Source organism: Ctenopharyngodon idella, chromosome 8 (assembly GCF_019924925.1).
Source record: "Ctenopharyngodon idella isolate HZGC_01 chromosome 8, HZGC01, whole genome shotgun sequence".
Lineage (NCBI taxonomy): Eukaryota > Metazoa > Chordata > Actinopteri > Cypriniformes > Xenocyprididae > Ctenopharyngodon > Ctenopharyngodon idella.
Genome location: NC_067227.1, coordinates 25076539 through 25102490, shown reverse-complemented (window position 1 = coordinate 25102490; position 25952 = coordinate 25076539). Strand labels below are relative to the sequence as shown.

At 35.9% G+C, this 25952-nt stretch overlaps 1 protein-coding gene across 4 annotated transcripts; it reads left to right on the top strand.

The window, feature by feature from the left end:
• The first annotated feature begins 14629 nt into the window (after window positions 1–14629).
• Window positions 14630–24068, top strand: mier3b (mesoderm induction early response 1, family member 3 b). 4 transcript variants are annotated; one of them, XM_051903630.1, is made up of 13 exons: window positions 15621–15700; window positions 16430–16454; window positions 16689–16834; window positions 16967–17101; window positions 17182–17305; window positions 17603–17676; window positions 19116–19188; window positions 19789–19934; window positions 20057–20138; window positions 20228–20319; window positions 20999–21126; window positions 21211–21362; window positions 23546–24068. In XM_051903630.1, the coding sequence occupies exons 1-13, from the start codon at window positions 15692–15694 to the stop codon at window positions 23995–23997; spliced, it is 1638 nt and encodes a 545-aa protein (XP_051759590.1). In that variant the 5' UTR covers window positions 15621–15691; the 3' UTR covers window positions 23998–24068. The 4 variants fall into 4 exon arrangements, with proteins under 4 accessions (XP_051759592.1, XP_051759590.1, XP_051759589.1 ...); XM_051903629.1 differs by having other exon boundaries at window positions 20225–20319; XM_051903631.1 differs by lacking the exon at window positions 15621–15700 and adding an exon at window positions 15731–16082 and having other exon boundaries at window positions 20225–20319.
• The last annotated feature ends 1884 nt before the right edge of the window (window positions 24069–25952 follow it).

Here is a 25952-nt window from a genome sequence, read left to right as displayed (position 1 = left end):
TTAAGCGCCCTTCGTGCTACGTTTCACATACAGGTATGAAATTCAGTAGACAGATGTAACAGCCCAATACCTATAAAAAGCCCATGGGTGCAAAATCTGTAAACCCAACAGGAAGTGAGATATTTTGAATTTTCTCTGCAAAATTTTTGCAGTTTTTGCCATTTCCAGACGTTGTACTTTAATGAATTCCTCCTAGAGCTTTAATTAGATCAACATCATATTTGGTCAGTCTAATCTTAAGGCCTTAGCGATGTTAAATTGCGAAGATCTTGAGTTTTCGCTGAAGGGCGTGTCTGTGGCGGCCTGACAAATTCCGATGTTTCTCCATGAAACAGGAAGTTGTTGTAACTCAGGCATACAATGTCCAATCTGCCCCAAACTTCATGTTTGATAAGAGTCCTGGCCTGAAGACATCTACATGCAAATATCCAGTTAGTCATAGCGCCACCTGCTGGCAACAGGAAATGGCATGCTTTACACTGTAATTCACTCCCTGAAACACATTTGTATATGCCATGAAGTACCAAACATGCTAGAAACACGTTAAATCATACAACACTTGGCTAAGTGCTAATGTGTGCGATTAACGCCACGAAACAAGAAGTTGTTGTTACTCAGGCATACAATGTCCGATCTGCTCCAAACTTCACGTTTGAGAACAGTCCCTGCCCTGAACACATCTACATGACAATATTCAGTTATAGTAATAGCCCCACCCACTGACAACAGGAAGTGACGTGTTTAACACTGTGATCCACTACTAGCAACATACTAAAATGTGCAATTGAGTACTAAACATGCTACAAACATTCTAAAGCAACATTCTAGCAACACTTAGCTGAGTACTAAAGCATGCTATTATCGTCAAGAAACAGGAAGTTGCTGTAACTCGAGCATACAATGTCCAGTCTGCCTCAAACTTCACATGTTTGATAAGTGCCTTGGCCTGAAGACATCTACATGCCAAAATTTAGTCATAGCGCCACCAGCTGGTAGCAGGAAGTGTGGCAAATACAAATGACTAACATTGTCCTCCTATATTTATATAAATGCATATTGCCCACTGTGCTCTGTTTTCCTAAAGCCACCAGGTGACGGTGACACAGGTGTAAGGGCCCTTTCATCGCTGCTTGCAGCTTTAATTATTTTTATATTTAATAGTTAAATTAATGGTTGGGAGAAGCTTATACCTAATCCTGTCAATCATAACAGAAATATATAAGCAGCTACTTCACTTCTGAGATAATACCACCACAACCACACCTATATTATTTATATAATATCTCTATTTTTCTCAGTAAAAAACTATTCATATGTCACATATAGAGGTTTTTATCGTTCACTCTTACAACAGTATTGTGCAGGTTTTTAATATATGATATATATTTTGCCCTCTTGTTGTTTTTAATATCTAAATCATATATTTGTAACTTTCATTACTTGTAGTCTGGAGTGTGACAAGTCTGTGTATTTTAAGGTGTAGATGAACATGTGGAACTTGTAAAATGCACTATATGTGAAAAATATTATATAAAAGCTGCAGTCTGTAAGTTTTGCCTCTTTATCGCCATCTCTGTTTGAAACCTGCAATTGCAGTTATTTGCGGAATTATTATCTGTATGTGCGTTGTGCATCGGCACAGCTCCTCAGTGCGGATGAATCTAATGTTTGCTGTCAGTCACCACATCGGCGTGGATACTGTATTTTGGAATCACAGATTGTAGTCTTGGAAGTAAGTGGAAGTGAGAAACAAAATTGCAATCGTAAAATTAAAGGTGCACACACATGCATATATATTTATGTATTTGAACTACATTACTTCTTGGATAACAACCTGATGTAAGCCATTTGCACTCTCTGCTTCTTTAATTATAGCATATCAGATTGGACCTTTCATACAGATCCATTAATCACTGGCCTGCAACGAAAATTACTCCTTTATGTGTTCTTCCAAAGAATGCTTCACTTGAATACAAATGTGGTGTTTTCACAAGAAGGAGAAAAAATCTGAGCCCAGAGACATAAGAGAGAGACTATCTGTATCCTGAATGTTCTTCAGAACCAACCAGCTGATGCTGTGTCTCAAGTACTGACTATTAACAAGTCCAGGGAACAAAATGTTCTGAAATTAGAAATCGGTGTTCAAGCAGTATAGTGCTTGATGCATCAGTTTCATAACATTATTGTGTTGGTAGGACTATGATGGCATGCTTTGTTTTTTAATTGGCCGTGCATTTTTCAGAGAGTATGAGGACAACTGATGTGGATCAGCTGATGCTGGTGATTTGTTCCTAGTTTGTTGGTAATTACTTCATAGATACAAGCGTTTATACAAACAAAGCCTTGCTGAAATCTTACATAAGAGTCTTATGTTTCTTTTTGCCTTGTTGACAGATGACGGACAGATTTTTTCAATAATAACATTGTCTTCCTCCCATATGCATTACTGCAGCTGGTTCCTGTTTTGCCCTACTGCTATTTAAACAGCTTTAAGTTCAAGTTCACATTCACTTTATTGTTATTCATCACTTATTTGTGTACCAAAGAGAAGCAAAAATCTTGAAAAAAAATATTTGCAATTCAATGGAACTTCTAAATTGCAAAAACTAATTTTTAGGCATTGTCAGCATGATATTTTGTATCACCATGATATATTTCATAAGTATCGCAATATGATGAGCTACGCTATTCTTTAAATTACCTTTGCGAGTAAATTCTGGCATATGTATACAGTAATCATTCAATATCATGGTATATATCAAAGTACCATGGTATTAGCATCTGACAGCATCATTGTATCAAAGTACCACAAGAGAACTTTTTTGTGAGATTAACCTCAAGTATAACTTGCTTGGTTTGTGTTTTTTTACCACAGTGTGCAGGCCAAAACAGACAGAGGGAGAAAAAGTTTAGCTCAGTGCCACTGAGTCAGAGCTGAATTGCACATAGATCTTTGTGTGTGAGAGAGAAGTGCCAGTGTGAGAAGGAGGTGCCAATGAGGAACACGTGTGAACTACACATCGTCATGCATCGTTCAGCACTCTAACTTGAAGGTTAATGTAGTAGAAAGAGTTGTATTGTTTACATCTCTTGAAATCTCTGTTTTCTGATCTAGATATCTTTGCATGAATGGAAAGTTATGCTTTGTAACTTGAACCATAATTAAAGTCATCATGAAATTAAGATCGACAATTTTTTTTTTAAAATTATTGCAGTATGTATTGTAAATGATTTGTCCTTGCACATCATTATTCACGAGTTCACACTTATATATAATAAATAAAGTAAAGGTTATGCATATTTGGCCCGAACCCAGAGTATTCCTCTCATCACAGGTTGGGATTAGGAATAGTTAGAAATGGGAGCTCTAGCGCAAGTTCTACCTGGAAGACTCAAATGTCACGTCATTCATTACTCATAGGTCTAGCCAATCATCACTCAACATCTGGAGTATATAAATTCTGTTCCCACCAATTATTTTGTATATATATATATATATATACACAGTTGCAAGAAAAAGTATGTGAACCACTTGCAGAATCTGTGAAAATGTTAATAATTTTAACAAAATAAGGGAGATAATACAAAATGCATGTTATTTTTTATTTAGTACTGTCCTGAGTAAGATATTTTACATAAAAGATGTTTACATATAATCCACAAGACAAAAAAAATAGCTGAATTTATTAAAATAACCCCATTCATAAGCATGTGAACCACTGATTCTTATTACTGTGTGTGGTTACCTGGATGATCTACGACTGTTTTTTTGTTTTGTGATGGTTGTTCAGTGAGTCCCTTATTTGTCCTGAGCAGTTAAACTGAGCTCTGTTCTTCAGAAAAGTTCTTCAGGTCCTGCAGATTCTTCAGTTTTCCAGCATTTTTTGCATATTTGAACCCTTTACAGCAGCGACTGAATGATTTTGAGATCCGTCTTTTCACACTGAGGACAACTGAGGGACTCAAACACAACTTTTAAAAAAGGTTCAAACATTCACTGATGCTCCAGAAAAAAACATGATGCATTAATAGATGGGGGGTGACAAACAAGGGTAACAACATAAAGTTATTATTTTGTCTTGTGGACTATATGTAAACATCTTTTATGTGAATATGTGAATTTTACAGATCACAAATATATAATGTGTGATCTATAAACTTTATAAACAAAATAATCTGTGTGTATTGTGCTGGGATAAACCTGTGATAAACACTGACGATGACTTGCTGTGATCTGGTGTCATTGTTTTTTCCCACCAAAGGCCTCTAACTCAGATAACCGTGTTGTAATTGCAGGCAAAGGGAGTTCCCAAACTCTGGATCCTGTTTTCCCTTTTCCCATTTCACATCATTGTTTGCTGAAGCAGCCGGTCATGCTGGATGGTCAGGAGGTCCCACCATGGCCTGACCTTCTTTTCCCAGCACACTGCCTTGAAGGGATGACCTCACCTATTGTTCGACCTCACATTGAAATACATTGAGACATGATGACATTATTCACGTGTTTGCTTTCATACCAGCCAATCTAAGTAAGCTACATTTAGTGCAATTGTAAAAATAAACAAACAAACAAACAAATATTGCAAAATTCATTTTTAACAGGTAATTTATTAAAACAGATGTGTGCACATTGCAGTAGTCTTCTATTATAAGCATATTCTGCACTCAATATACTAAGCAGCGTTATAAAATACTCTAATGGGATTGAAACAATGCAGTGGTACAGTACATTTAAGTATCAGCTATGTGGACAGAAACTAGCATGAATGTTTTTCATTGTTCAGATAATTGTGATTCCATTCATTTTCTATTTGACAGAGGCACCCTGTAAACTCTTTCTGCTCTGTTTGACGTTGTATAGCAGGAATGTAAATGTTGTTAAGGTTACAGTAAATTCATGTGATGCATTGCAAAATACTCTTAATCAAGTTAAGTTGCATTCCATTAGTACTGGCTTGTCAGAACAGTCATTCATGGCTTTGCTTGTGAGAACATACCTGTGATACCATAGATTGTGGCATGAGTGCAACAGTCATTTTCATTTCCCATTTTGGGTATCAGCTTAACTGCAGAACTGCTGATCAAAGAGAAGAGCAACTGCTCTTCAGTGGTTATTAAACTTTTATCATAAACCTCTCAGCTAGACATGTTTTCTTCTCTTTTCAACACAAGCCAGTAAATATATGCAAGACAACAAGCTTGCATGAAAAGATGACATCAGCGCATTAACGGCTTCCCCGTTTGCGCTCGGAAAGTGATGATGACTAACCAGTGTGCGCACAGTTTCATATAAGTCACACGTTCCTCCATGGTGCTTTCTCAGGACATTCCCACATATGTGAGGTCACACCAGGAACACAGATGGCTGATCTTTAGAAATGTTTTTGAACTTCAGTAGCAAGTTCATTCTTCTTCATTTGAACTTATAATCTCAAAAAGAATTAAATGGTTTGCTTACCAGCCACTGTGATTAGTGGTTTTTCAAAAGTTACTAGCCTCAGCATTTTCACTGGCCACAATTGTGACATCGATACCATGGGGAAAAACTGCCATATAGATATTTTTTATATTATTTCATAATTTAACAGCAGGTATATTAGGCTGCTGTCACTTTAAGACCTGACGCACAGATCCATTATACTGTTACACGTGTTTTATTTCTCAACTGTTTACGTTCACTTAAAACATAACTGACTGTGTTTACATGAATACTTGCCAAGACCAGCATTCTGACATTATTTTGTGTGTATTTGACTGTTTAAGCGCAATAAGCAGTGAAAAAGAACTCAATTTAGTACTGCGAGACGGCTTTATGTGCGCGCGCTTTGGGTGTGAGCATAAAATCTGAGGAAATGAGTAAAATTATGTGCAATACTCACAATCCCACGCTGAAATTCAAGCCCTGTAACACCAACAATAGTCATCCAGAGCAAATGAAACGAGTGAGGGGAGGCGGATTTGTGTCGACTCGCTGTCGGAGAGATGAGAGAGCGAGAAAGCACAGCTGGTATCGTGTATCTATTCTGTGGAAAGTGAGTGTTTATGTAGTTTATTATTTCAGATGCCTTTTTAAAAGACTACAACTGAAAAATGTATATCCTATTATATATAAAATTCAACCCGACAAAGTAGCTAGTAGGAGTGACTGCGTTACATGCCACTGCTAAAATCCACGCCCATTTGGTGGGTTGACGGGTGTTAATGTCAAGCCCTGTATGTATATATACAGCCAGAATAGATATTTTTGTTATATGAATGTTTACCTGCAATGTATTTGAATGTATTAATTACTTACAAAACAACATTGGACCCCAATGACTTCAATTTATGGACAAAGTTTAAACATTCTTCAAACTATATATATTTTTTTGTGTTTCACAAGTGAAGGAAATGCAGGTTTGGGGTAAACTATTCCTTTAAACAGTCATCCCTTGAATTAACCTTGCCTTAAATGAGATATCTGGGGATACATTTCCGACTCTCACAGCATTAAAATTATTTAAACTGGCACACCATGTACAAATAGGTATTCCTACACCTACACTGGCCGAGTACATAGTCTCACAGTTCATCAAGATATGAATTTTCCAGCTATAGCCTGCAGTAGTGTGATTCATAAAGGACTGGCTGAGAGTAGCAGCGTGGACACTGGAGACTGCAGACCAGCTTTGTAAACTTGGGCTTTATCAGGGATCTGATCTCTATGGATACAACAGAGAGATTCACCAACCCACATTCTCTCTGATGTTCCAGTGAAACAGATGAGAAACCCGGTAACCCTCAACAGTCTTTCACTCTCTCTCAACTTCTTTAAAGGGTTAGTTCACCCAAAAATGAAAATAATGTAATTTATTACTCACCCTCATGTCGTTCTACACCTGCAAGACCTTCGTTTATCTTTGGAGCACAAATTAAGATATTTTTGATGAAATCTGATGGCTCAGTGAGGCCACTATTGAGAGCAAAGCCACTGAACCTCTCAAGATCCATAAAGGTACTAAAAACATATTTAAAACAGTTCATGTGAGTTCAGTGGTTCTACCTTAATATTATAAAGTGACGAGAATACTTTTTGTGTGCCAAAAACCCCCTAAAATAATGACTTTTCAACAATATCTCGTGATGGCCGATTTCAAAACACTGCTTCTGAGCTTTACGAATCTTTGAACGACATGAGGATGAGTAATTAATGACAGATTTTTCATTTTTGGGTGAACTAACCCTTCTTGCTTCATCACATTGTCGCTAAAATTCACAGGGTCCAGGACAAGTTTTGTGGGAGGGCCACCTTATACCCAGAGAGGCATACACTACAGTTCAAAAGTTTGGGTCAGTAAGTTTTTTTTTTTTTTTTTTTAAAAATAGGCCTATACTTTTATTCAACAAGGATGCATTAAATTGATCAAAAGTGACTGTTAAAGACAATGTTGCAAAAGATTTATCTTTCAAATAATGCTGTTCTTTTGAAATTTTTATTTGTCAAAGAATCCTGAAAATAAATGCATCACGGTTTTCAAAAAAATATTAAGCAGCACAACTGTGTTCAACATTGATAATAATAAGAAATGTTTCTTGAGTAGCAAATGAGTATATTAAATTGATGTCTGAAAGATCATGTGACACTGAGTATGCTGGATATTCAGCTTTGCCATCACAGGAATAAATTATACAAAATTTTAAATTATACAAAAACATTTTTTTTTAAATTGTAATAATATTTTTACAGTATTACTGTGTTTTACTGTAAATAAATGCAGCCTTGGCGAGCATAAATCAAAAACAAGGAATTATTAGAGCACAAAATTCTATTCATTTTATATTAACCCAGTTTATTTTGCTATTCTATAAACCCATTAGAAAATCTCCGGAAGTCGTGGTGAATTTCAGGTGGGCTACAAACTGACATCACGACTAGCTCTACATAATTAATGTGATTACATGAATTACCACAGGCCTATTATAAAGAACACACAGGTATGGGAAAATGCACAAGGCTGCTTTTGTGTTGTAGACATTGTTTATGCATTGATGACAGGAAGTGGGTGTTTCTTTTATTCTGTAATTGCCAATCACACACACACACACACACACACACACACACACACACACACACACACACACACACACACACACACACACACACACACACTGGGCTGAAGGGGAGTAAAGGAAACTGGAAGCATCTGCAGAGGATATGTGTGGCATCCTTCCTCAGTTGTCCGGGAAACAGAAGAACGGAAACCTGGAGGAAGTTCCCCCCATGTGATCTAAAGAGAGGATGTCAATTGCAAACAGCAAAACAAAGCAAAACAGACTCCTAAAAACATGAAGAAAATCTAATAAGTGTAAAAAAAAAAAAGTAAATAAAACAGATTATTGGAGTGTGTTTTACAAGAAAATACTCTATCTATCTATCTATCTATCTATCTATCTATCTATCTATCTATCTATCTATCTATCTATCTATCTATCTATCTATGTTCTGTGACTAAATATTCTTGTGATCATGCATGCATGCATTTTTCATATTGTTATTGAGATATTTTTGGGCTTGGGACCTCTGTTGTTTATAAGCATTACAGGGGCAAAATGGTCACACAAAAGCTCTATCTGGGCCACAGTCGCATTTATCAACACAATGAATGTAGACAGCTTTGGGAAGATAAGGGATGGGAAACTGTCAAACAGGAAGCAAGTGACAATCTGTTGATGTTTTCTCGCTGTGAGGCAGACCCTATTTTAAGCTCAGACCAGAGTGTTAAGACTACAAATCATAATTGCGTCATCTTGTCACTAGAAAGTGCAGTAAAATTGTACCTCACTTCCTTTCATCTGCTGCTAATATGATGTTATACCACAGGAATGGATATACACGACACCTGACGAACTAGATTATTACATTGCCACAATGATTTTTGGGGGATGTTTTTAGATGGTTGCTAACTGGGTCAAGTCAAAAGTATATTCTGATACTTATATGTAGAGCTTTCATTGAAAGTATATGGGATGTATTGCCTGTTTTTTCTTTTGCCATGTGAAAATCACAAGTTTGATCGTGTATAATAGTAATAGAACATCTGTCCTCAATAATCTGCACGATTGAGGTATGATTCATGCTGTAGCACAAATGTGGGCTGAGTAAGGGCCGTTCACATGATGATAACTAGCCTAGAACTATGAAGTTTTAATAATTGTTCTAATTCTAAGAGAATAGGAAACTCGACAAAACAGCTATGACATATTTTCTTCCCTATTGTGACCTATATCCGAGTGAAATGGCTTTTTGAGCAAGAAAAAATGTAGGGTGGGATTTGATTTTGTCCACTGGGAATTTATTGGATTGTTGTGGTTTGCTATTGCTGTAATGTCATGTGAGTGACAGGTTGTCCCGCCCTCGCGCCAGTAAATACGTCATCAGAGAAGAGATGTTGTTGCAAGGAGGGGAAGTTATTTAGATTAAAGATTTTGAGGGCATGTGAATTTAAAAAAAATAATGATGTGCATGGATAAATCATTTATAATAAATACTGCAATATTCTATTAAAAAAATGTCAAGTTCGATTTCATGGTGACTTTAAACAGAACTTTATCGTCTGTTGGGGTGTGCACTATGCCACTATAGTTATCGTTATCGCTCTACATAGATACAGTACATCTTTTGTGACATATTGGTGGTATACCAGTGTGATATTTTTTCTATTATTATGAAACATAAAGGGGCTGATGCCTTACCAGAGAGCCTGACAGGACAGATGTGATACTTTGACACACATGATGATAACCTCAGCTGAGGCTGGGGTCTTTCTGCATTTCCCTGCTCCTGGAGGTCATCAAAAGCTGGGCGAGGTGTCCTGAATCGTTGGGATCCAAGTTCAGGTCAGTGTGATACATTGCAGCAAGACTTCCTAGCTTCCGCAAGGAAAAGCACAATAGTGTGAAATGTAACCAACACCCGGCTGTGCTCTTTGGATGCATTCAGAAGCCATGAGTAAGCCATGAGTATACATTTCAAGTGATTAAAGCGTATTCAATTGATCAGAAGTGACAGTAAAGCCTTGTACATTGTTACAAAAAATATCAAATTAATGCTATTCTTTTGAATTTTCTATTCATCAAAGAACCCTGAAAAAATGTATCATGGTTTCCACAAAAATATTAAGCAGCACAACTGTTTTTAACATTGATAATGTTAGAATGATTCTGAATCAGAATGATCTCTGAAGACTGGAGTTGGTCCACTAGCTGCTAGACCACTACCAAAACAGCACTAACCAGCAAAAAGTAGCCTTGACCAACATGGAAACTGATGCTGGTCTTTTCAAAAGTGTAGTTCTTTTATATTTTCTGCTTAAAATTACAGTTGTGCTTATATATAAACAAATACTGAGAGAGGAAATGTGCACAAAAAGTAGCAATTAGTGTCTAAACCCGGTGAGAGGAACGTGTTGCTAAAATAAAGACCTCCTGTTTCTCACGGATAAGGGAGGGCATGGTCTATATTTAGCATGTCTGAAGCAAAATCACAAGCTGATATGCAGATACCCTGCAAGGGACTTGATTATCATTTTTTCTGTCCTTGTCAGTTGTTTTATGCAGATATACAGGATACTTGGCTGGCATCGCAGCTTTGATACAGATGATTAGGTCATTTTAAGTTCCATGGATAACTTGAATTGATCCAGTGAATGTTTTGACAAAAATATTCCAAAATATAGCCTATATTTAAAAAATTGGAAACGAAAAGATTAGATTTTTTTTCTTGCATTTCATATTGTATGTATGAATGAATAAATATATAAATAAATGAATAATCAATCTGAAATACAAATCTGTCAAGATGGAAGAATTTACCAGGATTTTTTCATTAAAGAACAGATACACTCTCTTTGACATATTTCTGGGTCTAACTATTGTACATATGTAATAATGCTTTCATTCATACTGTTATAGGAATGTGATTTCAGCAGTCGATGTCAGCTGAACAATAAATCTGTATTATTAAGTATGCATGACCTTGTACTACTACAGTCTGGGACTGACGTCATTGCAGAACAAAATAACATATCAAGTCAGTTCCTGCGAACTGAGGGTCAGAGTAATCACAGAAAACAGTCCTGGCAGAGATTAATTATAGAGGTAGTGATTTTAACACAACAATGGTACAAGAAGAGACTGTGACAAGCTGTGCCCTTTCTTAACATGATGACAAATGTTCTGAGAGATTTTACTCATCAAGAGTCTTAGGTGGATGAAGAAACTGGTAAAGAGCAATTGTCAACGAATAAATGCATTAAGTGCTTCTCTTCTTGAAGAACATATCAAATATAAAACGAAAACATGAAATGACTGACTCACAAAATTGTTGCGTGGAGTGTTTGCTACTACTGCCACCCCGTGGAATAATGCTGCTGTGACACTTATATGAATTACAGAATATGAGCCTAGCCTACCATTGCAAAGCAGTATCATTTTGGTATCGAGTTACTATTATAGTTTTTTAAAAATATATATATTTTTTAATATAGTTTTTATTTTTATATATTCCGTTTTCACTTTTACTTTGATTAAAGTTTTATTAAAGGCACAATATGTAAGATTTTTGGAATAAAATATCCAAAAACTACTAGAACAGTTTTATTTATTTTGTTGACTTGTGATAATGACTTACATTATCCCAACTGTCTCCGAGAATGTTTAAATCCAGAGAAATAAGCAATTTTAACCAGGACACGGACCATGTCCTTGTGTCGCCCATCAATGACATCATACCTGCGTTACCCTCAATTTCCGGTTTTATTTTGTAAAAACCATTGTAAAAACACCAAAGACTCTTTAAAGGATTAGTCCACTTTCAAATAAAAATTTCCTGATAATTTACTCACCCCCATGTCATCCATGATGTCCATGTCCTTCTTTCTTCAGGTCGAAAAGAAATTAAGGTTTTTGATGAAAACATTCCAGGATTATTCTCCTTATAGTGGACTTCAATGGTCTCCAAACGGTTGAAGGTCAAAATTACAGTTTCAGTGCAGCTTCAAAGGGCTTTACATGATCCCAGACGAGGAATAAGGGTCTTATCTAGCGAAACGATCGGTCATTTTCTAAAAAAAATCAAAACGTATATGCTTTATAGGGACAAATGATCGCATCACAAGTGCTTCCACCAGAAAGCGATTCCGTATTATTCAAAAAGCTTACGCTGAATGTCCTACGCTTTCCTTATTCAACTTACGGAACGAACGCGGCACCAGTTCCGTTTTTTCTGTAAGTTGAATAGGGAAGGCGTAGGACATTTAGCGTAAGCTTTTTGAATAATACGGAATCGCTTTTTGGTGGAAGCACTTGTGATGCGATCATTTGTGCCTATAAAGCATATACATTTTGATTTTTTTTTGAAAATGACAGATCGTTTCGCTAGATAAGACCCTTATTCCTCGTCCGGTATCGTTTAAAGTCCTTTGAAGCTGCACTGAAACTGTAATTTTGACCTTCAACCGTTTGGAGACCATTGAAGTCCACTAAAGGAGAATAATCCTGGAATGTTTTCATTAAAAACCTTAATTTCTTTTCGATTGAAGATTGAAGGGCATGGACATCTTGGATAACAATGGGGTGAGTAAATTATCAGGAAATTTTAATTTGAAAGTGAACTACTCCTTTAATATATTATATGTTTTATTAGACAAGGGAACTATTGTTTGGATACATTTATAGACAGAAAATGAATCATTGTTATATAGCTCAACACGTTTAGTCTTATTGTTTGAATCTCGTTTTCTTGATTATATTAATATGATTTTCTAATATCGATCTAGCTTACTGCAGTGTGCAACAAGTAGCAGCCGCCGAGCGAGCGCACAGAGTAACAATATAAGATCGTTTTCAACACACTCAAATGTTAACCAAATTAACCGGAAGAAGTGGAAGCAGCGACTGTGGCATAATAAAAGTTCTGCTGCTCTCGAGCCGCGTGTCGCGCTCATCTCTCATTAGCAATCGCTCCGGCGGCCTCGTTTAGCTCTCACAGCACTCGGCCCTGCTCTGCTTCATACTACAGTATCCATGAACACCCATGAACATGATTTCTGTCCGAGTCCCGTCGGATTCTTTTAACCTGGCTGTGAGGTGAAGACGACATCTCCCATGATTCCATGCTCAATCTCTCCGTCATCAAGCTACACCTTTGTTTTGAATAGGCGAACTCTAGAGGTGAAAAGTTACATATTGTGCCTTTAATTTTGTTGTGTTTTTGTCATTTTTGTTAGTTTTTGTTTTATTTTATTTATAATATGCCTATTAGGGCTGGGTAAACAATATCGATTTCTCGATTTTAATCGATTCTCATTTTTACGAACCAGTATCGATTCTTAAATCCCAAGAATCGATTAGTCTAGTCTGTTTTCAGTTGATGAATGAACAGAACATGTAGCGCGCCTCCCATCCAAAAAATCACAATGATCTTTGTGCTTTGTTACTTTTGATATGAAGCAAAGTCTCAGATTTCAAATGACGTCCATCTTATTATGATATTCAAAAAATAAATACCGTTTTGGCGCTGTTTAATGTGGCGTGACAGATCGCTTTAACGCCTCAGTTAAAGAGAAACGGCAGCGCGGAGCGCATGTGAACCATAGGTATGTGAACATTCTCTCCTCCGCTTTAATATCAGTTACAGCGTGAAATAAACATGATTAAACATTTGAAGGTATGTTAAAATATGCAGTACAACTTACCGAAATCCGTATCATGTCTCGTGTAATAGCTCAATCAGTGTTTCAACCTCGGAAACACATCAATACAGCTTGTAAACAATGTCACATAACGTCACATTTACCTCAGAAAAACATATTCAGTGACCATAAACTCATTAGTAGGCTAGAAAAATGAACTCTAGAAAGCAGCATTCTGATAAATATAGCTATGAACCGTTACATATTCATTATAATGTTCTTCAATATTTAATGCATGTTTGAATAAATCAGTTATGACAGCCACGATTTAAATGTTTCTATTTAAAAAAAAAAAAAAAAAAAAAAAAAAATTGGAGTAGAAATATGATTGTGTAATTCTAAACTTTATTTATTATAAAAAAAACATAATTGAGTGTAATTTAAGTGTTTGTATATAAATAAGTTAATTTTAACCTTCAATATTATAGTAAAGTAGTACCAACTGACTCCCATGTGGTTTATAGCATTAGTTGAGAGATTTTTTTCCTCTAGAAAATTTGCCATGTACTGTAACTGATATACTACATCCAAAATAATCGATATCGAATCGAATCGAAATCGTAATCGAATCGAATCGCAAGCATGTGAATAGAAATCGAATCGAATCGTGAAAATTGTGTCAATACCCAGCCCTAATGCCTATACAATTTTTTTTGGAGTGGGTAACATACTTTCATAACAATCCAATTGTTTTCCTCATTCAAAAGTGTATGCATTGTGTTCACTCTGTTACAATCTATGGATGATAAGGGTCATATTTCTGCTGTGACACATTTCTTTTTTAACATGAACAGGAGGGGAACATGCCAATAGAGGAGTTGTTGGCTATGTATCGTTATGAGGCGTCAGTCAGTACAGGGGCGGTATCTAGCATGGACAGTTCTTCTGTTGAACTAGCTGATGATCTGCCTGACATGACCCTGGATAAGGTAATTGACATGATTTTGCTTCAGTGCCAGCCAGGGGAAATTGTCGACAAGATGAAATCACTAATGGTCTTTTTTATACATTTTTATTTAGTTTTAGTTATTTTAATACATCAAACAGGAAATGAAAACTGAAAAAATAATAAATAAAAATAAGTTTTATTTCGGTTAATATTTATTTATATCTTAAGTAATGAAATTGTTTTATGGCATAAGTTTTAGTTAACTATAATAACAGTGTTGTAAAGGAAAATCTCTAAAAAGATTACTTAAAACAAACTTGTTTCAAGTAACACAGGTAGGCAAGAACAAAATGTTCTTGCCTACCTGTGTCGAAAAGTGAAGTAATTGGATTATTTCCATTCTGCAAAACAGCCGCTCGCTTCTGCCGACATCTTCAGACAGCGACTACGCAGCAACTGGTGCGAAGTTGCGAACTCACGCGCAACTGCACTACAGCTAACGATTTTAAAGAGGCAGCGTTCACTTTTACCTTTAGACGACAAATTTAGATTTTCAATTCAATATTGATTTAAACAGAACTGTTGAACTAATTTACAGTATGTAACGCAAGTACATTATAAGTAACTGTAATTAAATTACCTAAAAATGAACAGTAATCCCTTACTTTACATTTTCAGTGGATAAGTAATTTGATTACAGTAACACGTTATTAAGTAACGCGTTACACCCAACACTGGTTATAACGGATGTCATCAGAGATTATTATTAATTGTCATTATGTACAAATTATTATTGTGTACATAAACATACTATAGACTACATAATTATTTTTTATGCCTTTGTACAAATTTGAAAGTTACAAACGTACGAATGTGTAAATGTCTATGCTAATTATTAAGTTGGCTATAAACCATGCAGACTACTGTGAGGTCTATGAACAGCACAAATCTAAATCCCTGTTTGCTGAAAATCTGTTTGAAAAGTGTGCCAAAAGTTCTGCGTGCATCATTGGCTCCCTGTGTACATCCGGGAACTGCAGCACAGCCAACCTATGAGGCCAAAGACACCAATATGGCGGAGGTAAGCTGGATAGCTGGAAAAAGTATTCGATTTTAAATCCATCTCTTTAACGACTCAGTGTGATAGCTATGGCTTTCGTTGATATATATGCGTAAATTAGAGCCTGATATGTATACGCCTGGGGTTTTAGTAATAATTGTGTAAAACTGACGATGGTAAACCGGTTTAAGTGAAGAGTGATCTATCAGGATCGGAGAGGCCTCTGAATTTCATCCCCGTTAGCTCGCAGGAAAAACAAACAAGAAGTCGTCGCCTGTAATTGATATATTATTCGATATAAACGTCGTTTTCATGACGCATTGGGCTGTTTTTTTTTTAGGCTTCCTCCAGTTTTAATATATTCTGGGCAGGCATGCATATGGGCTGTTAACGTGCAGGAAAGGTTTGTTTATGATGTGAGCAAAATGGGATTTTGCAGTATTTGGAAAGGATGGCAGCATCCGTATATAGATGATGGCTGTTTGGTTTGTGTCAGTAATTTTGCTGCATTAATAAGTAGATAAGTGTTATGATGTTTTATAAGAGGGGACGCCGTCTTGTATTTACGTTGATGTACATTTACTAACATGGGTTTTAATTAAAATTTTTGCAGACGGATGTAAAATTGGATATTCATTCGGTTTCATACGTTTTCTTGTGCTGGTCATTGTACTTTATATTTTGCATTATCTAATAATCCATTACTTTTTCTGCTTTATTTTTACCTTTTCTTTACATCTGTCTGTACAGGCTTCCTTTGGGAGTTCGAGCCCTGGTAGGTTTATTGTTTTAGTGTATTATTTATTATTATTGTTTTTATGGTATTGTTAGTAGTAATAAGAGTAATAGTTGATGTATAGACAAATATTTAAAAACTGAAAATGTGCATTACCAATTGTCAGTTGTCCGTAGATATTGGAATGTGTGTATATATACATACATACATACATACATAATTTCTATCAAGTTCCTCCAAACACTAAAATAATTGTTTCATTTCTTTTCCCAGTTGGCTCTTTGTCCTCAGAGGATCACGATTTTGATCCAACAGCTGAGATGTTAATTCATGAGTATGACGATGAGAGAACTTTGGAGGAGGAAGAGCTTTTGGATGGAGAGAAGAATTTCAGTGCAGAATTGTCAGACTTGGAGAGGGTAACATGCTTTCATAACAATCCAATTGTTTTCCTCATTCAAAAGTGTATGCATTGTGTTCACTCTGTTGCAATCTATGGATGATAAGGGTCATATTTCTGCTGTGAAACATTTCTTTTTTAATATAAACAGGAGGGGAACATGCCGATTGAGGAGTTGTTGGCTATGTATCGTTATGAGGCATCAGTCAGTACAGGGGCAGGATCTAGCATGGACAGTTCTTCTGTTGAGCTAGCTGATGATCTGCCTGACATGACCCTGGATAAGGTAATTGACATGATTTTGCTTCAGTGCCAGCCAGGGGAAATTGTCGACAAGATGAAATCACTAATGGTCTTCTGCTGCAGGAGGAGATAGCAAAAGATCTATTGTCAGGAGATTATGAGGAGGAGACCCAGTCCTCTGCGGATGATCTGACTCCTTCTGTTACCTCCCACGATGCCACAGACTTTTTCCCTAGAACACTCAGATGTGAGAAAATCATTACTATCTTCTACTAGTTCAGTTTGTGTTTTTACATAGTACTTAACTGTTCATGTTTTCTTTTTGAATGCTGGAGGTGTTTTATAGTTTAATCATTTTAACTTATGAGACACAATATAGAAAGTGATAAGGGGTCATAATAATTATATTTAAAAAAAATTTTTTTTATAACTTGTTGACTGCATGGAAAAAGTCATAATTTAAAAATGTAGTATAACCCCTTCAAGCATATTTTTGGTATATGCAAATATATTTAATGCACTAAATTTGTGATTTTTCTTCCAGCCAATGCAACATATGATGGTGATAAAGAATCTGAGGGGGAGGAGGATGGTGTGAGCAGTGAAGATTCTAGAAAGGTTAGTCCCAAATTATTCATATGTTGTACACATTCTCTTTAATTTATAGATTAATTCTTGAATATAATTTTTATATATATATATATATATATAATTTTAATATTGTAATGTTTAAAAGTTCGGGGTTGGTTAGATTTTTAAAAATATTAATTTCAAATGCAAGATCAACAAATTTATAATACAACATAGCCAATCCCCGCATTCGACTATTATGACTTTAAAGGTACTCTATGTATGTATCTTTTTTTTTTTTTTTCAAAATGAACAAAATTTAGATAACAGGTCAATAAATCATCAATCCTTCTTCCAAAATGTGTTTTATCTCATCCTGATTCACTATGGTAGGCCGGTTATAATTGTTTATATTTTAGACCTGCCGGGATGGTTTTCACAGGAAATTGCGTACATGTGTCATGTCTCATCTGTCTCGTCATATCCGTAAATAGAGAAAAGTTGCTCTGGCTACTTTGACGCGTTTGTGGTGAGGCAGTGGCATAGGTTAGTTGTCACAACGAGCGAGAAAGGTTGACGTGGAGCGCGATAAATCTTGAACCTCCGGGGAATCACCTGTTAAAAAAAAATGCTGAATAGAGGAGAGTCTGCTGGCAAAAAGAGAACGCAACAGAGCTCGTAATAAAATGAGAATCAACATTGGCTTGGCTTTTCGTTGATGGTGAGAACTGAGGGATTTGAAATATTGTAAAAGTAAGTTTTTATTACTCAACAGGTGACTAAGGTATTTTATTGAACAAATAAATAGCTCTCTAACAGAGTTCGATGTAAAGCATTATCTGTTGAGAAGGGTCATTTGATTATGGTTGTAGTAGCACCGTGCTGTACTTTATCTTCAAGGATAATACCTAGTATAGTTACTATAATGTCTTTAGCTAATCAGCTTGAGATCCTTTCTATCTGAACTAGTTATCTCTTAAGCCTAGTAGTGAGTGTTTTATGAGCAGTAGGATAACCATACTCATCCTCACAGTCACGCAGAGCTGAAGCACAAGTAAAACAATGTTCTTCTGTAAAATGCATGCAGTTGTGTTTTTAAACCTCTAGAGGGCCAGAAGTTACTTAGTGTACCTTTAATAATAGTTGGATGTGGGGATTGGCTTTGTTGTATTTTAAGTTTGTTATTTTGGTATATATTTGTTTAAGTTGGTATAGTGTGGGGGATTTCTTTTTCTAGTTTACTGCATTGGGTTTTGATAATTGCCTTTGTCATACACACCTATCAAGTACTTGCAGGTGTGCGAGGTTAAATGTTAATTGAAAATATTTTTGAAAGAAATCTTAGGCCACTGTCAATTTTAATATTAAATTCAATTTATTTCTGTTATGGCAAAACTAAATTTTCAGCAGCCATTACTACTTTTGTGATTCGAAAGTTAAACCGAAATCTCTTGAACCATTTTTTTTTTTTTTTCTTCAAAATGCAGGAAATAATGGTTGGGTCTCAGTATCAAGCAGAAGTTCCCATGGGGCTCAGCCACTACAATGATGATGAAAAGGGTGAGTGTGTTTCAATTGCTTATTGTGACTTCTAACTGAAATAAACCGTAGTAAACACTGTGTATGACTAGGGCTGGGTTGAAAATATGCTTTCTATGCTTTTTTCAGTTGATGTGTGAACAATTTCACTAAACATTATTTGTATTTGTTTGTTACTTTTGATACGACACAAAGTCTTAGCTCTCAAATTGTCAATTTTGTTAGGAAATTCAAACAATAAATGTTGTTTTGGTGCTCTTTAATGTGGGGTGACAGATCGCTGTAGCAACCCACTTCAAACAAAGCAGCAGCGCTGAGTGCATGTGAACCGATCATTTCTTTTGCTTAACTACTAGTTATAGCACAAAATATACATGAATGAACATCAGAAGGTATGCTGAAAGATACAGTACAACTTACCGAAATGAAATCGCTCAATTAGTTTTTTACCCGTGGAAAGACGTCAGTAAAACGGCTCGTACACAATATGTCCTGTAATGTTACATTTACCTCAGAGAAGCCATTCAGTGTCCAAAAACTCATTAGTTAGCTAGAAAAATGATTAAATCACATATAAATCACTGTGAATGAGACTAATTTGAATGTGTATTGTGTTTAAAGTGTACGAGGAGGATGATCAGCTGCTGTGGTGTCCTGACGTGCTGTCAGAGTGTAAAGTGAGAGACTACCTCAGAGAAGCGCTGTCACAGTCTACAGATGACGGCACACAAGATTACACATCTGAACACATACGAGATAATGAACAGGTCTGTGCTCTACAAAAGCTCCTATTAATTAAAATAATTCATGTAAAAATCTTCCGCCCATGTGAGAGCTGCTGCTATGGTTTTAATTGCATTTTTTTTTTTTCCAATGACCTCCTTTCTAGGCCTTGTTTGAGCTTTTGAAATGTAATTACAACACCCGTGAGGCACTGACGCGGTACCGCAGTAATGTGAAGACCTCGAAGGGTAGGCTGTTCTCTACAGGACCAGCTTAAAATCTTTTGTACCTGAAGTGACAGAAATGTTAACTTTTCTTTATGTTGTTTTGATAGAAGAATCCCCACCGTGGTCAGAGGATGAATGTAGAAACTTTGAACATGCGCTGCAGATTTATGAGAAAAACTTCCATCTTATTCAGAAACACAAGGCAAGTAATGTGTGTTCTTTTTTTCACTGGGCTTATCAACTGGTGGAAAGTATTACTTGACCAGTGTTGTTGTTGGTTTCTGTTCAAAGGTTTTGGGTTGGTAAAGTTTTTGAAAGAAGACTCTATGCTCACCAAGTCTGCATTTATTTGATCAAAAATACAGTAAAAACAGTAATATTGTGAAATGTTGTTATAGTTAAATTAGAAAGTTTTCTAATTTAATATATTTTAAAATGTTTTTTTCTTAAAGCTGAATTTTCAGCAGCCATTACTCCAATCTTCAGTGTCACATGATCCTTCATAAATCATTTTAATATGCTGATTTGCTGCTCAAGAAATATTAAAAAAAAATTGTGCTGCTTCATATTTTTGTGGTAACTTTTTTTTCAGGATTCTTTGAATGGAAAGTTGATTTTTAAACAAGTCTTACTGACCCCAAACTTTTCAATGGTAGTGAAGTTAAATACGAAAATTCTGTTTTTGTAGACTTAAAATTTTGGATTTTTCAAATATAAATTAATGCATATGCATAAATTAATATGCAGTGATAGTTGTACATTGTAAAAAGTCATTGTGCAACTCTGTTTGGTTACTTATCCAGACATTATACACTTCACCTTTATTTTCTTTTTCTTGTCCATGGCTATATTCTCATAGCTTCTTTCTTTTTTCTTTTCAGGTTCAGACACGGACTGTAGCAGAATGTGTGGCTTTTTATTACATGTGGAAAAAGTCAGAACGGTTTGACTACTTTGCTCAACAGAACCGATTCGGCAAGAAGAAGTACAGTTGTTACCCGGGTGTGACGTAAGTACTGGGATGTGAAATTGATGCTTGTGTCTGTTGAGTAATGTGTGTTTCAAAGAAAATATGTGTTGGTTGTGTCCTCAGAGACCTGATGGACAGGCTGGTGGATGAGGCGGAGGGTCTGGCGGTGGACAGCTCGTTATCCGTGTGTTCAGCAGGAGCAGGGGGAAGGATGGAGGCGTCGGCAGAGCAACAGCTCGGATTGCTCAACTCCATCACCGCCAGTGACCTCACAGGTGAGCTCAGCTGTAGTCATGACTCATGAACAAATGATTTATTCTTATACATTTTTAAATAATTTATTCTGGTTCTTTTAATGAATCCCTCAAAAAGATGATAAAATGATTGTTAGCAGTTTGAATCAGATAAACCCTTCACGGAATTAACTGAATCAATCAGAGCAGTTATTAAGTCATATGACTAATTTACTGACTGATTGTTCACTCATATAACAATGTTGTTAAAGGGATAGTTTACCCAAAAATGAAAATTTAATGTTTATCTGCTTACCCCTAGGGCATCCAAAATGTAGGTGACTTTGTTTCTTCAGTAGAACACAAATGATGATTTTTAACTCCAACCGTTGCGATCTGTCAGTCATATAATGCATGTCAGTGGTAACTCCATGTATAAGAGTCAAAAAAACATGCACAGACAAATCCAAATTAAACCCTGCGGCTCGTGACGACACATTAATGTCCTAAGGCACGAAACGATCGGTTTGTGCGAGAAACCGAACAGTATTTATATCATTTTTTACCTCTAATACACCACTATGTCCAACTGCCTTGAGCGCATGCACGGCATCCGGTGTGTGAGGTCTGAATGCACTCTGATGCCAGAAGTGATCGCTCGCAGTCATTGACATATACACATGAGAGATCACTTCCGTCATCAGAGCGCATTTTTAGACCTCGCCAACCGGATGCTCAAGGCAGTTGGACATAGTGCTGTATTAGAGGTAAAAAAAAAAAAAAAAAGATAAAATACATTTCTCACACAAACCGATCGTTTCGTGTCTTAGGACATCAATGTGCCGTCACGAGCCGCAGGGTTTAATTTGGATTTGTCTGTGCATATTTTTTTTGACTCCTATAGATGGAGTTCCCATTGACATGTATTATACGACTGACAGACTGCAACGGTTGGAGTTAAAAATCATCATTTGTGTTCTACTGAAGAAACAAAGTCACCTACATCTTGGATGCCCTGGGGGTAAGCAGATAAACATCAAATTTTCATTTTTGGGTGAACTATCCCTTTAAAGATACATTTGCCACTGTCTGTTTTTCTTTTTTTTGTATTTTAATAAAAGAATATAAACTATTTATTTAAACATTAAAATAAATTATCAAAATATTTCTGTAGGAAACCAAACTATTGTAATGGTATCAGCAAGAATTTCTTTATCATACATCCCTGTTTTTTCCTCGGAAATTTTACAGAAGTGTATAATGGTACACTGGCGGTCAAATGTTTTGATTTTATTTTATTTTTTTTTTTTTAGTTTATGAATGAAGTCTCTTATGCTCACCAAGGCTGATTTCATTTGATTAAAATACAGTAAAAACACTAATATTGTGAAATGTTATTGCATTTAAAAATAACTGTTTTCTATTTGAACATATTTTGTCTGATTCCTGTGATGACAAAGCTGAATTACTCCAGTCTTCAGTGTCACATGATACGTGAGAAATCATTCTAATATGCTTATTCAGTGCTCAGTTATTATCAATTATTATTGGTGCTCAATTATTAATAATGGCTCTTATCAATGTGGAAAACCGTTTTTGCTGCTTACTATTTTTATGCAAACTATAATACATTTTTTTTTTTTTTTATCAGGATTCTTTGATTAATAGAAAGTTAAAAAGAACAACTTTTATTTGAAATAGAGATCTTTTGTAACATTATAAACTGTCACTTGAATCAATTTAATGTGTCCTTGTTGAATAAAAGTAATAATTTCTATTTTTGAAGATCTTTCTTGTTCCATACTTTTAAATGGTAGTGTATCACTGTTATGCAACTGTTTTCAACCTTGATATTAATAAGAAATGTTGTTTGAGCAGCAAATCAGCATATTAGAATGATTTCTGAAGGATCATGTGACACTGAAGACTGGAATAATGACTGCTCTAAATTCAGCTTTGTCTTCACAGGAATACATTACATTTTAAAATATATTAAAATGGGAAATGGTGTAATAATAATTCACAATATTGCTCTTTTTACTGTATTTTTGATTGAATAAATGCAGCATTGGTGAGCATTTATGAGCAAATCCTATTATTCCAAACTTTTGACCTCCAGTGTATACTTGTAAAATTCTTACAACTGCAATCATGCATTTTGACAACATACAAAATTATAAATAGTCTGATGTATAAAAATGCTTTTTCGTTTTTTTTTCTTGCAGCCCTTAGTAACAGCGTAGCAACTGTGTGCAACGGTCCAGGAGACATGAGCTGTTTAGACTCCCCTTATTTTCCCCCTCTGGAGAGTTTACACAGAGGAGCCATGAACCATGATGATCAGCTAAACTACACCACGAACGGAGACAGCGGCTGCCTCAACATGCTGGATTCTGGCTTCTATCGCTCAGATCTGGGCCAGATTAGCATGTGCAGCACCAAAGACTGCGAACGGCCCTCCAAGAGGCTCAAGATGGGCCTTTCAGACTCCTTCATTAATGATGTGTCCGTTACTAACCTGGGCGTGGACTTTGAAGGCAGACGCGCACATCGCATTACAGGCGCCACAATGGCGGTGTCGGTCACAGACTTCAGCAGCATAGGGAGCGGCGAAGCCAACGGTTTCATTGGCTCTCATTCACGACACCACCAACACACTGCACTTCAGTCCGATTGACTCCTTTCTGCCATCCAGACACATTCATCCGCTCACTGACTATTAGTTCTTTTTTAAATTAAGAAAAAATATCTATATATAAATATATGAATATACTTTTTGGTCGTTTTTTTTTTTTTTTTTTTTTTGTAATATGACATCAGTGATGTCTTTATTGTACAGAGCTAAGAAATCTTGATTTCTCAAGAGTTTTAATAGCCATTTATTTTTCTGGTCCTTAAGATATTTAATATCCTTTTTGTTTTCGATGATATACAGTTAAACCTAAATGCTGGAGCTAAAGTCTCTTACTGTGCTCATCCCAACGCCTGCATCTTTCAGTTTTATTTTCTCACGAAAAATTTGCTGCCGCCAAAACTGCATTTTTCGTTGTCGTTGTTTTAGGCTCATCATGTATGTGTGTCTGTTTCAAAAATGGGTACTTTTTTCAGAGTTTACACCGCCCGAGATAGATTAAGCCTTGGGAAATGTAGCATTTCGTATATCAGGAAACTGGCTTTTGTAATTGAAAATAGTGATTTCCTTGGAGCAGAAGACCTACATGTTTAAACAAAGAGCACTTTGTATGTATCGTTATTGGTTGGTGTTCGAGTTAGGATGTTTTAAGTGTAAGCTTTAATAACTCTCAATTTATTGTGGTAATCCGAACATTTAATAACTTTTTTGGGGTTTGAGCTTTGCAGATTTACCAAAATTTTTCTTTGAAAAGTTTTCTTTTCTTTTACATTTTGCTTTATTCTCAAGTTTCACGATTGACTGAGAAGAGCGCAGAGTGAATCTTTCTCAGCTGCGCACTGTTAGAAATGTAGATTTTTCCAGTCCCCAAAGTTTCTGCTATAGATTTCTTTTTTTTTTTTTTTTTTTTTGGTCCATGATTTGGCACTCAAATAATAATAGTAACATTTTATGAGACAGATTGGCTCTATGGGGCAGTCGCCTGCACTTGACAGTATTAGCATAAATCGTGTATAAATATTAGATTGTGAGAAGTATGCAGGATGTTTATGATTCCCCTTTGAGCTTGCAAAGCTATTTACATGCTAGTCATTACCTTCACAGGTCACTTTTACAAATCATAAATAACGCCTGCTGGTGCTCTAAACTGCAGGCGCTTTAGTACCAATTGAACCAGTGTTATATAATATATATATATAATTTTTTTTTTTTTTAGCTATGCATTATGTATATTTTGTAGCTGCCAGGGGTACTGAGAACACCTGAATGTTAATTGAGCTAATTGTTAATCACTCTGGACCTCTTTTTATGTTAAGCTCTCTATCTTAAGTTCTTTACCATTGTTGTATATTGTATGCATGAAGCAGATTGGACTCTTGTTGATCCTTTGACATATTTCAAGCTGATTAATACTAAATGCCAAAAAGCAATCAGCTTGCCGCACTGTATCAAAAACCGATACTGCCTCTGAGCTTGAGTCCTTCCTGCTATTTGCATTTTTAAACAATTTACCATAGAATTGTATACTAAAAGCCCTGACTTTGAGTAGGGTAATGCAAAAATGCTAAAAAGTTTTTGTTTATGGCAATAATATGTAAATATGTATAGATTGTTGTACTTCTGTAAGTCTTACAGTATCCATATCTTATTCTTGCCTTTGATTCTTTACTGCAGTAAGAGACGTCAAAAACATGCATGCCGATGGTGGTCGTTTGCAAAAATACCACAGCATTTCTTTTTTTTGAGAGAGAGATGTGTGGCACATGCTTTTTGGACATTCCCATTTAAACCTATTTGTTCATCTCTTTGTTCAGTAGACTGAGGAGTTTCATTCGTTCACCGTGATTCTTACATCCTTGATACATAACGGCTGCTAATAGTAATGTGAAGAGTCTATTTTCTATTGAATGCACTGCAGTTAAAAGTTGAGTTTAAAGAGTCTTGTGCATCTACATAGTGAAAACGTAGGGAAGTACTCGTTAGTAGCATGTTTGGAGCTG

Excerpts from the sequence above, each read along its gene's own strand:
- mier3b (XM_051903629.1), top strand. Across the intron at positions 16,455-16,688 it reads CTTTGGGAGTTCGAGCCCTG|TTGGCTCTTTGTCCTCAGAG; the intron begins GTAGGTTTATTG and ends TTCTTTTCCCAG. Across the intron at positions 21,127-21,210 it reads AGTTGTTACCCGGGTGTGAC|AGACCTGATGGACAGGCTGG; the intron begins GTAAGTACTGGG and ends TTGTGTCCTCAG.